Raw genomic sequence first — 12500 nt, 5'->3', positions numbered from 1 at the left:
CCGGGTTATGTGCATCTTGTCTCTTGTCTTTGCCGTGCTTCCTGGGTTCACCTGTACCCAGAGACACACTAAAATCATTGTAACTCTGGAACCATTAAAGGTATCGTTTTGAAATTTTAAGTATCTCTCACACACCTAATTTGCTCTCTGTCTGCAAATTTTTAGTGTGTACATGAAAAAAAATAAAAATTAATTGATTATGTTATTTTACATAAACACTACCGATTGCGCGGGTTCACGCAAACCCATACTTGTTAAAGAGTAGTGATTGTAACTATCCCTCTGCCGACGGCGCGGGTTCTGCTACACCCATAATTACCAAAGCGGCGGAACAGTGTTTATTCTTCTGCCGACTACACGGGTTCAACGAAACCCAGCAGGACTATACAATGCCAGTTTTCTTGGAGGCGCTCTGGTACATCGACACCAGTGTCAGTACGCGCTCTTTTGCCTGACGCTTCCTGTGTTCTGAAAGCAGACGAGAAGTTTCACGACTGATTTGAAGTTGAAATAAGCGGAACAATATTTATTGTAGTACGCTGTGTGCCTTCAACATGGCTCCGTAAAGCCTGCTTCTGTGTGTCAGCTCCTGCGTTTCAGTCCCTTTTCTCAGCTCCTAGGACAGCTCCTTTCTCAACTCCTAGGTAAGCTCCTGCATCTCAGCTCCTGGGTCAGCTCCTGCGTCTCAGCTCCTGAGTCAGCTCCAGCGTCTCGCCTCCTGGGTCAGCTCCAGCGTCTCGCCTCCTGGGTCAGCTCCAGCGTTTCTGCTCCTGGGTCAGCTCCTGCGTCTCTGCTCCTGGGTCAGCTCCAGTGTCTCGCCTCCTGGGTCAGCTCCAGCGTCTCGCCTCCTGGGTCAGCTCCAGCGTCTCGCCTCCTGGGTCAGCTCCAGTGTCTCGCCTCCTAGGTCAGCTCCTGAGTCACGCCTCCTAGGTCAGATCCAGTGTCTCGCCTCCTGGGTCAGCTCCAGTGTCTCGCCTCCTGGGTCAGCTCCAGTGTCTCGCCTCCTAGGTCAGCTCCTGAGTCACGCCTCCTTTGTCAGATCCAGTGTCTCGCCACCTGGGTTAGCTCCAGTGTCTCGCCTTCTGGGTCAGCTCCAGTGTCTCGCCTCCTGGGTCAGCTCCTGAGTCTCGCCTCCTGGGTCAGCTCCAGCGTCTCGCCTCCTGAGTCAGCTCTAGTGTCTCGCCTCCTGGGTCAGCTCTAGTGTCTCGCCTCCTGGGTCAGCTCCTGAGTCTCGCCTCCTGGGTCAGCTCCAGTGTCTCGCCTCCTGGGTCAGCTCCAGTGTCTCGCCTCCTGGGTCAGCTCCTGAGTCTCTCCTCCTGGGTCAGCTCCTGAGTCACGCCTCCTGGGTCAGCTCCAGCGTCTCGCCTCCTGGGTCACCTCCAGTGTCTCGCCTCCTTGGTCACCTCTTGAGTCCCGCCTCCTGGGTCACCTCCTGCCTCTCAGCTCCTGGGTCTCAGCTCCTGTGCTTAACCCAAGAGCTGAGAATAGAGCTTACCGAGAAGCTGATAAAAGGAGCTGAGACGCAGAAACTACTACACAGGTGTAGACTTGCCGGAATGTCTGCTCAAGTGTGCCTACTCATGAATGCCTGCTCCGTTAAGCCTGCTTCTGTGTGTCAGCTCCGGCGTTTCAGCCCCTTTCTCAGCTCCTGGGTCAGCTCTTTTCTCAACTCCTAGGTAAGCTCCTGCATCTCAGCTCCTGGGTCAGCTCCTGCGTCTCTGCTCCTGGGTCAGGTCCTGCAGCTCAGCTCCTAGGTCACCTCCTGTGTCTCAGCTCCTGGGTCAGCTCTAGCCACAAAAATTTAGACGTCACAGACACGTCAAAACAGATACAAGCCTTTTTCTTTAAGCTGCATATAACTTTTGACACATTGACCTCAGCAATCTGATAAAATATTTTTTATTCACATATAAATGACTTACTTCATGTCTTGGAGTGCCAGCTCCAACTCGCGCTCACACCCGGATTCTGCCATCGCTGCAAGAAGTCGGTGAAGGGAGAAACTCGATGCACCCACTGAAGTAGCGCTGTGGGTTTCCCTGAACCCACCCCGTCGTTAGAGAAATAAACGGTAAAAACCCTCTTTTAAATGTATGGGTTCAGACAAACCCGCATCGTCGGGCGTATGTAGTCAAAAGCAGCATCCGGCAAAGGTTAAGTTCGTTAATTGGCACATGTGTCTGTATCAAGTTACCATCGAGACTGCATGCCGTTGGGTGTTTGAAATGGAGAAGGGAGCATGAACGGCGACTTGTGAAATTCGGTGACATTAGGTGGACATATGCTGTTCTCAGGCGCTGCAACGGTGAAAATTATATAATAATAATAACAAAACATTTATTCAGCGCTTCTCCACAGCTCGAAGCGCTTTGCAATGACACGAAAGAGTGTGGGGGGTGGGGGTGTGTGTGAGAGATAACATACAAATAAGTACAATTTGCAATAAATGACGCCTCACAAAACATGGGAAATATACAATATACAAATCAAAGGGTACAATTCAAGAACTCTGTCCCAAACGAACTGTCACCGTCAACAGTCCCGTCTTGTGATACGTCCCTAGAACATGACCATGACGACTACGGAAAAAAACGAATTACAAATTAATCATGATTGCTTATGTTTTCAACACGATTTCATCCTTCAACACACTGTCCCTGCTCTCTCCGTCTGCAAAGTATTAATTGGTACCTTGCAACAATTTCCTTGAATTTTGAGCCGTTTCAGTCACAATAATTTCAGGAATCACAATCTCTCTCTCTCTCTCTCTCTCTCTCTCTCTCTCTCTCTCTCTCTTTCTCTCTCTCTATCTCTCTCTCTCTCTCTCTCTCTCTCCGAGCTCTCTCTCTCTCTCTCTCTCTCTCTCTCTCTCTCTCTCTCTCTCTCTCTCTCTCTCTCTCTCTCTCTCTCTCTCTCTCTCTCTCTCTCTCTCTCTCTCTCTCTCCTCAATCTATCCCTGCTTCCCTCCATCTTTCTCTCACCAAAATGTTTCACTCTCTTTCTTCGTAACAACACATTCAACCAAACACAAAAATGCCAGTCATTGTCCTTGATCAGGTCATTGGGGATTATTGAGAAGAGCAATTACCGTTGTGATGCCTTCAGAACAGTAAGTGTCGTGATGATTAGGTGATTCTCCCCTGTGAAATGTAAGCATTGATCTTAAACTCTGCTTTGTCCTTGAAAGATAGTGTCTGGTTCTTGACATTTTTCAAACAGGTTGCTTTGTATTTGAAAAAAAAAATATAGTGTCTGGTAGTTCATCGGTTCTTGAGCTAATTCAAAACAAGTTGAGCTAAGCACTTTGAAAAAAGTGCTTGTTCGTTCATCGGTGTTCGACCTAATTCAAAACAGATTTATATATGTACTTGCGAACTAGTGACTGTTAATTCATCGGGTTTCAATCTTATTTCAAAACAGTTTGCTTTCTCTTTGAAAAATTGTCCTTGTTAGTTTGACCTATTTTAAAAGTAGTATACTCTTATCCGTCGGGAGTAAACCCTGAGAAAAAATCCGGAGCAGGAGTCCCTGTTGTTGCTTTCCAGCCTCTTTTCGGCAACTCCTGCGACGACACTGGTGCCAAGCTGTATTGGCTCTTGCCCTACCCCAGGACTACATCAGTGACGTGGAGAGGGGGGACCTGCTGCGTTCCATATGACCTCAGCCCAGGTCTGCGCCCTGGCCCACAGTAGGCTTAGATCCATGGCCCCACGGGACCGTCGGATGCTGACGATACTTTAAATTACAGTACAGCCAATTAATGTCCCTTGAAATTTTTAAGGGCCAAATCGTCAGAAAACTTACTAAAATGGTACTCACTTTAAGTTTGTTTGTTTGTTTGCTTAACGCCCAGTCCACCACGAAGGGTGATATCAGGGCGGTGCTGCTTTGACATATAACGTGCGCCACACACAAGACAGAAGTCGCAGCACAGGCTTCATGTCTCACCCAGTCACATTATTCTGACACCGGACCAACCAGTCCTAGCACTAACCCCATAATACCAGACGCCAGGCGGAGCAGCCACTAGATTGCCAATTTTAAAGTCTTATGTATCATCATTTACATAAAAACTTATCTGTTAATCCAAACAATGATATAATTACTGTGATGTTCTTAACTACACTTTAACATGGAATGTATGTATGTATGTATGTATGTATGTATGTATGTATGTATGTATGTATGTAGGTATGTATGTAGGTATGTATGTAGGCATGTATGCATGTGTATTGGTGTGTCGGTGTGTCAGGTGTGCAAGAAAAAAGGGTATTTTTATATCATGGGTTTTATGAATTTTCTTCTTTTATTCTTTTATAGTTATTAATTAATGACCTATATGTGCTGATGACTAAATTAATTTCCTTTGTTGGATCAATAAAATGTTATGAGTTATGATTCGGCCGGGGTTCGAACCCACGACCTCCCGCTCACTGGGCGGACGCCTTACCACTAGGCCACCGTGCTCACTTTAAGTAAATGCGTCTCCTAATACAGAGTTGTCGGTCGTGCAGCAGATATCATGACAGTATTAAAGTTATATAATTGTTCCAATGTCAGTTTCATTTAAAGAATAGTACGGTTTCCGGATAATGACCTGTTTGAATGAAACAGATAACATTATAGGCGATACTGAAAACCTTGTAGTCTGCACAAGATTTGTTTTCCAGTCGGACAGAAAAAAACCGCTTGAAAACATGAACATGAACGCATTGGAATGATATAGACTGGCCGTCACGGTACTTTTACACGTACCGTTTAAATACCGCAGGCAGTGGACACCCTATCGGACTTCCAGTAGCGAGAACTTTGCGCGATCGTGCATGCTTCGATTCGAAATATAGAAAGCTTTGTACTTCGACATCCCAACCCCCCAACACCCTTTCACTATAAACATATGTGTTTTCGTGAATAAAGCTCTCTCTCTCTCTCTCTCTCTCTCTCTCTCTCTCTCTCTCTCTCTCTCTCTCTCTCTCTCTCTCTCTCTCTCTCTCTCTGCGAGACTTGTGCTGCCACCTGCTGGCGGGAAAGCTGAGTGCTGCCACCATAGGGGACACAACCGAACACTCGATGTCTGAGCAACATAAATTATGCAAGACGTAGACAGAATAGTATGAGGAGGTTGAAGAGAAGGGGAAACAGCGGTGGACAACTGTACAGCATGTTCAGGGAATAGCGGATGGAGAAGGGGGGGGGGGTAACCAATGGAAGAGCGACACGGCCTGACAGTGAAGGTACCTACATAAAACTTAATTAACCAGGTTTTAGTCGTGACACTGGGACAAGAATAGTTGAAGTGTTTCAACTTTCCGACATTTTCGTCTTCAGAATGTGTACAGACACAGTGCCTTGAGTGTAATCTTGGATGCAGCTTCGGACAACCAAAGTGTCATATGGGTCATGTGTTGTGTGTGTGTCAGTTGGTCTGTCTGTTCGTACGTCTGTCTGATTGTCGATCGGTCGATCATAATAAATTATGTGTGTACCCTTAGGTGCAGCTCCAAACAACTCATTTTTCACAGAGCTCTAGTGTGTGTGTGTTTGTTTGTAAGTCTGTCCGTCGTCTGTATGTCTGTGCGTGCGCGTGTTTGCGGGAATGCGTGGGGAACAGCTGCAAATGAACTAGGAAATCTCAACAGCGTGTAAAGTTCCCCATGGAAAATCCTCCTGGTGCATGCCTTTTTGGTTCTGTCTCCTGGGTGACGTTTAATGAGAAAAAGCCCGACTCATTTGTCGTTCTAATCCAAAACAATCCCCCCTCTCCTTTCCTTTATCCTTTCCCTTCGCATCAGTCGGCCTTCACAGTAAAAACGCTCTCTCTCCCTCTCTGTTTCTATAAAAAAAAAAAAAAACTAGGCAGATGCTTTTGAGAGCAGATCTTTCTGATGAGGCTGTTGATTGTAAAACCAAGTATATGACTGAATAGGCCGGCCATTCATTCCCCTACCTTATTCAGAAAACAGATTGAGTTTAAATGACGTACTGTCTGTACAGTGGAACCTACAACACAGACACACCCCCAAAAAATCTAATTCGCAAAATCAAGGTTCCCGCGTTAAAATCGACAGAAAATCAGAACAACTAAACCGAAACATGTTTTGCATGTCGATAGACAGAACAATCAAATCTGCATCCAAAACAGTCTGTTGTGTTCACATAGCTTGTCTAACGTGGACCCTGAGCGGTGTAGGTGTCAATCCTCTAAGAAGGCATACCTCATGTAAACCCAATCTGTTTTCTGAATAAGGTAGGGAAATGAATGGTCGTTTCAGTCATATAATTGGTTTTACAATAAACGACCTCATCAGAAAGATCTGCTCTCAATCGCATCTGCCTATTTTTTTTATGACGGGCAGTATCGTTACTTGCCTGTCTGTCTGCCATTCTCTCTCTCTCTCTCTCTCTCTCTCTCTCTCTCTCTCTCTCTCTCTCTCTCTCTCTCTCTCTCTCTCTCTCTCTCTCTCTCTCTCTCTCTCTCTCTCTCTCTCTCTCTCTCTCCACCCCCCTCAAACTCTCACACTTGCCCGTTCGCTGCTTAATTAGCGTGAACAAATCTAATTACAAAGTCTCTAGATGCGCCATGGATGCAGCCAGCTATCCCTTTCTCACCTTTGAGCCTTGCGAAGGCTTTGGCCGATACGTTAAAGATGAGGAAAGCTCTTGAATTCCAGAGAGCTCCCACCCCTCTTTCACCTCCTCCACCCCTCTTTCACCTCCTCCACCCCTCTTTCACCTCCTCCACCCCCACCCCCTTTCTCCCTTCCTCTGTGTTATCCGGTCCAATACTGGTAAAATCGGAACTAAGAAGGTATTATGCCCCCCCCCCCCCCCCCCAAAAAAAAGGGCTGATTTATTTTCGTTGGTAACAATCATCACCAGCAAAGATTACGAAAAAATAGGCCTGGCCAGCTGATTTGTGTAATCGCTTCCTCCCGTTTGCTGCAGCTGCGGCGATTGACGTCAAACGCTGTCATTATAGGCCAACAGTTTGAGTTTAAAGATACCATCCTTCATTGTTATATAACTACCTAATATGTGCACCATCACCGATATCTGGAGAGGCTTTTAAACGGGGTACGATTATCCCTCCGCCTGGACATGTACCTAAAAACAACAGCTTGCCTGCTTGGTGTGCAGAGTGTGAGTTGTTTGCTAAACTGATTTTGCTGATTGACAAATGTGTAAGTTGCGAAGTGAATTCAGCAGAAAATAACCGGCTGTTGATTGTGATACGTGTGAAAGTGGAAGGAAAAATGTGAGCCTCCACCACGGAATGAGTCGCATGTCACCTCGCGCGGTTCTGCGCTAGGCTTAATATAAGTCCGGGGGGTGTCTGGTAACAGTGTGAGGGTCACCTTAGTCACAGGTTTATAACTCGAAAAGTTTTCGCTCTTTTTTTAAAACGGGTTTCACCACTGGATAGAGCATAAAAAACTCTTTAGAAAATTGTAAAAATATGAAAATCATGTAAAGGTGACATGCGACTCATTCCGTGGTGGAGGGTCACATATATATGTTCTTATCCAAAGCCTTGACTTAGCAGCTGCAGCTGTGTTCGATGACAAGATGGCATGCGAGAGAAGGAATTGGGTACCTTTCAAAAAAATCCCGAAAGCGACATTTTCGGAATAGTATTGCCTTGTGGTGAGGAGACAGCTTACGTAATGTCTACGAAACAGATTTAAGTTAAAAATGGACGGCATCTTTTTATAACTTTACGAGACATAATGAGGCAGTTTTCCTGAACATACTGAGAGAGTTGTGCTGCATTTGCTTTAAGATGTCACAGCTCTTTCAAAATGGACATTATTTGGATGCACCATCTGTGTCCGTTTTCAGATTTGTACGACATACTCGTCATCTATTTGTCTGTATGCCTGTATGCCTGCCTGTCTGTCTGTCTGTCTGTCTGTGTTTTTCACTGCCTATTTAATCCTCAAGCCGATTTCTCGCACATAGCATAACGTTTGTCTTATTTTCCATACCCGTGCCGCGAAGGAATCCCTAATATGCCAAGGCAAGACGAACCAGAAGAAGACACCAGAGTATGTCTATCGCTCATACGATAACGTACCGGCACGGTTGGCCTAGTGGTAAGGCGTCCGCCCCGTGATCGGGAGGTCGTGGGTTCGAACCCCGGCCGGGTCATACCTAAGACTTTAAAATTGGCAATCTAGTGGCTGCTCCGCCTGGCGTCTGGCATTATGGGGTTAGTGCTAGGACTGGTGGGTCCGGTGTCAGAATAATGTGACTGGATGAGACATGAAGCCTGTGCTGCGACTTCTGTCTTGTGTGTGGCGCACGTTAAATGTCAAAGCAGCACCGCCCTGATATGGCCCTTCGTGGTCGGCTGGGCGTTAAGCAAACAAACAAACAAACAAAATACGATAACGTCTGTCTTTTTTTCCAGACCCGTACGTGAAGGTGTCACTGATGTGCCAAGGCAAGCGCATCAAGAAAAAGAAGACGTCGGTGAAGAAGAACACGCTACACCCTGTCTTCAACGAGGCCCTTGTGTTCGACGTTCCCCAGGAGAGCGTGGAGGACATCTACCTCCTGGTCAAGGTCGTCGACTACGACAGGTATAAACGTTGAGCTGTTTTGAAGGGATGTGTTAGTGATGAGTTATTTTGCGGTAGAGTTAAATTTGCTTGCGTTCTTCTCTCAATTGTTGTAGCTGAAATGATCCTGCGTCTGTCTTTCGCTCTTTTTTGATCTCTTTTTCTGTGTCTGTCTGTGTCTGTCTGTGTCTGTCTGTGTCTGTATGTCTGTCTGTCTCTCTGTCTGTCTCTGTCTCTCTTTCCCTGTCTTTCTTTCTCTCCCTCCCTCCCTCTCTCTCTCTCTCTCTCTCTCTCTCTCTCTCTCTGTGTCTCTCTCTCTCTCTCTCTCTCTCTCTCTCTCTCTCTCTCTCTCTCTCTCATACAAAACCTAGTTAAGCATTACCTCGTCCTCCCCTTGGTAAACGAACCCTATAGTGTTTATCAGTTTTGATTTGTGCTTCCAGCCGGTTATATCAGATCGTATTGCTTCGAAGTCCTAAAAAAGCTTAACACAAAAACACAAACCTTTTAACATGAATCGTATGTCCACAGAATCGGCAGCGATGAGCTGATGGGCTGCTGCGGGCTGGGACCTGTGTTCAGCGGACAGGGCAGGGACCACTGGTACGAGATGCTGGAGAACTCCAGGAAGCCTGTGGCCCAGTGGTACGCCCTCCTCGAGCACATCCCCCTCCCCGCCTCCCTGTCCAATCCCAACGGCAAGTGTTGTCTCCGTCAGCGGCAATCCACTGAGGACTCCGTGGATTCGAACTTTATGGGCTGAAGCAGAGGAATGATTGTCAAAAGTGAAGGTCTGCTTTGTTGCTAAAATAGAGAACTGAGGTTCTCTCTCTCTCTTTCGAGAAGCTCTGTGCCACGTATACGTCGTAGGTGCTTCTTGCCACCGGACATCAATCGTGCCTGCTGGGTGGAAGTGGTGGTGGTGGCGAGGTTCTCAGCTTGAGCAGCTGAGCCAGCATGGATCTTCAGATCATGTCAGCACTCTTTGGATCATCCGGACTTCATTCAGCAGCGTCATCAGACAGCTGTGATCAGTTGTGTCAGCATATCGTGATCATAAAGTGTTAGTCAAGAGAAAAAAATAATTATCCTGGTCGTCAGACTAGTACCTGTAGTCAGCAGTTCAACAGACAGCTGTAAATGATCATCACATCTCAGTCAGCAGAATGTAGTCAGTATTAGTCAGAAGAACGCTTTGCATGAAGCAGTCAGCACATCTCAACTGTGTGTGCCCATAACGATGTATTCCCATCATCCAAATGTAGACCAGCAGAGTCAAGAGTCGAGAGAACTGTGCACGTAATGTTAGCATATTTAAGTCATCAACATTTTTTTTAGTAGAGACACACACAATAAACAACAACTGTGCACTGCCTTGGCATAACCAAGAGATAGTTGATGGGAATAATTCTCCATCATCAAACTTTAGTCAAAAGACGGTAGTGTAGTATCATATCAGCATATGATTGATTTATAATCCAAAATCGCATCAGTTGAGTACTATCATAATCTCACCACATCTCGATCATCAAAACTTAGTTCAGGAGAAAGCTGAACATTAAAGTCCGCGGATTGAAGTGGCATCATTGCACGTTCCACTCCCGGTGTTGGCACGGTTTTGTCGTTAACGTACGTTTTAGTGTGTTATTTGGCGTTGTTCAGTACTGTGGTGTCGACGTTGAAATTAGAACCCAAGAGGGACTCATCAATAGGGACTCATCAATAGGGACCTTGGACACGTTTATCAAGAGAACTCTGTACGAGTAAAATACGAGTCATTCGAATGTCAAGTACATCCAACATCCAACACTAACTGATGTATTTCATAAATGGAATAAATCTCACGTATCAATGCAGAAGTTACATTTTGAATGTGTCGTTTTGCGTTCTTCAGCAGGCTGTGTGGTCGATGTTGATGTGTAGGACCTAACCTTGACCCAGCAAAAGGGGCCGTGAAAACATTTATCAAGAGAAATACGTCCTGGCCGTGTGAACGTCAAACAGGCCCTACTCTAGCATCCACGCCATTGTTACCAATTGACACCATAGCCATTAAACCAATCCCCACTGACATTGTTTACACTGTTCATTCTTCAACATAGGTCGAGATTATTTAATTTATATCTGCAGACAAATAATTCAGGGTTATTGTATAGACCGTGAACATTTTATTTATCCGCAGAAAATACATCAGGATTATCCACACCATCGTAACCAATTGACACCAGAGCTTAAACCAATCTTCACTCACATGTTTACACTGTTCATTCTACAAAAACATAATTCAGGGCTATTTCATAGACCGTGAACATTTTATTTATCCAAAGAAAATGATTCAGGATTATTTTTTTTATTATTATTTACGCCGTCAGAATCAAATGAGATCAGAGCACAAAGTGTCACCTGATGTGGATAGGAAGCATATGTTATCAATTGACTAATGTGCCAAACTCTGCTTTACCACATGTTGGCACAAAAACTGACCTGCTTGAGTATTGTAAGCAAAGCCTTTTATGTACTGGTTTTGAACAACGGTATTCTGCAAAATACAAAACTGATATTCGGGCACCAATGTCGGCTGCCTACATGGTATTTATCTCTTCTTCTGAGTTCCGGTCGCCATGCTGTACTGTCACTGTTGTTGGAATGACAATCGAAGTCTACAGTTCGCCGCAAGGACTCCGCCCGACCCAACAGTTCAAGTTCTCTTTTAGGGGCAAATTATACCTGCGCAGAGTCAGCGGCGCTGCATTCTGCGATAGGGATTATAACGAATACTTGGCCTGTTTTCTTTCACGCAACGTGTAGCGGGCTGGGAAATAAAAAGAATGACCTCAACAATCTGCAGTGCGTCGTCTGTGCCGCTGACTCTGCGCAGGTATAATTTGCCCCTTAATGGCAGAATATACCTGCGCAGTTTCAGCGGCACAGACGACGCACTGCATATTATTGATGCTGCGATAGGGATATCGTCATAACGAGTACTTGGCCTGTTTTCCTTTCACGCAACATGTAGCGGGCTGGGATAATCTGGAGTGCGTCGTCTGTCCTGCTGAAGTTACATAGGTGAGCGCCGGGCCTTAGGACCACCATCAGCGGCAAGAAGTTGTGTCTCAGGTCAGCAAAGGTCAGCAAAGGTCGGGCATGTCTAGAGGACACGTTCTGGTGGTTGACTGACTGTTCCACTTCAGTGAGCATTCATCCGTGTTGGTATCAGCTGGTACAAATATTGAGACTTCAAGTCCAAACATATATTTTTCAAAACGATGTTCATCGGCGTGTTAATTGATCATGTGAACTGTGTTGCACACTATTGAGAATTGTCAACATCGTTCCGTTCTCGCTTTGACAGAGACAACGTTTTACTGATGACTGCGGTAGTGTTAATATCGCCATAGAAATGTGAGAAGAGACCAATCTTCGACAGCGAACACTTGTTTCTTCCAGTTGGTAGGTTAAACGTTGAACGGAAACGTGAACACATTGCAGTACATCAAAAGAAAGTAAATTCTGCAGTGCGTTAATTCAACCCATCAGCATGGACAGGTGAACACATTGCAACATAAATGCGGATAGTGACTGCTTTCTTTATCGGATGGTTGTCTTGACCCGTCATCATTAAAACCTTTCAACGTGGGATTAAGACCGCAATGTGTTTATCAATATAAAACAAATCAACACAAAATCGGTTGGTACGTTATACACATAATCACGACATCACGGGGATATAGCTCAGTTGGTAGCGCGCTGGATTTGTATTCAGTTGGCCGCTGTCAGCGTGAGTTCGATCCCAGGTTCGGCGGAAATTTATTTCAGAGTCAACTTTGTGTGCAGACTCTCTTCGGTGTCCGAACCCTCCCCCCGTGTACACTACATTGGGTGTGCACGTTAAAGATCCCACGATTGACAAAAGGGTCTTTCCTGGCAAAATTGCTTAGG

At 45.7% G+C, this 12500-nt stretch overlaps 1 protein-coding gene across 1 annotated transcript in view; it reads left to right on the top strand.

Moving 5' to 3' along the window:
* Positions 1-12500, top strand: part of LOC138962155 (synaptotagmin-10-like) — a 78297-nt gene that overhangs the window by 63488 nt on the left and 2309 nt on the right. Inside the window, exons 7-8 of the mRNA XM_070333880.1 lie at positions 8411-8582; positions 9093-12500. The exon at positions 9093-12500 is cut by the window's right edge and continues 2309 nt beyond it. Coding sequence (XP_070189981.1) covers positions 8411-8582; positions 9093-9324 — 404 coding nt within the window. The 3' untranslated portion in view covers positions 9325-12500. The remainder of the gene's footprint in view (positions 1-8410; positions 8583-9092) is intronic.

The sequence above is a fragment of the Littorina saxatilis genome, linkage group LG3, assembly GCF_037325665.1.
Source record: "Littorina saxatilis isolate snail1 linkage group LG3, US_GU_Lsax_2.0, whole genome shotgun sequence".
Classification (NCBI taxonomy): domain Eukaryota; kingdom Metazoa; phylum Mollusca; class Gastropoda; order Littorinimorpha; family Littorinidae; genus Littorina; species Littorina saxatilis.
Note: the sequence above shows the minus strand (reverse complement) of the source record. Positions and strands in the feature narration are given on the sequence as shown.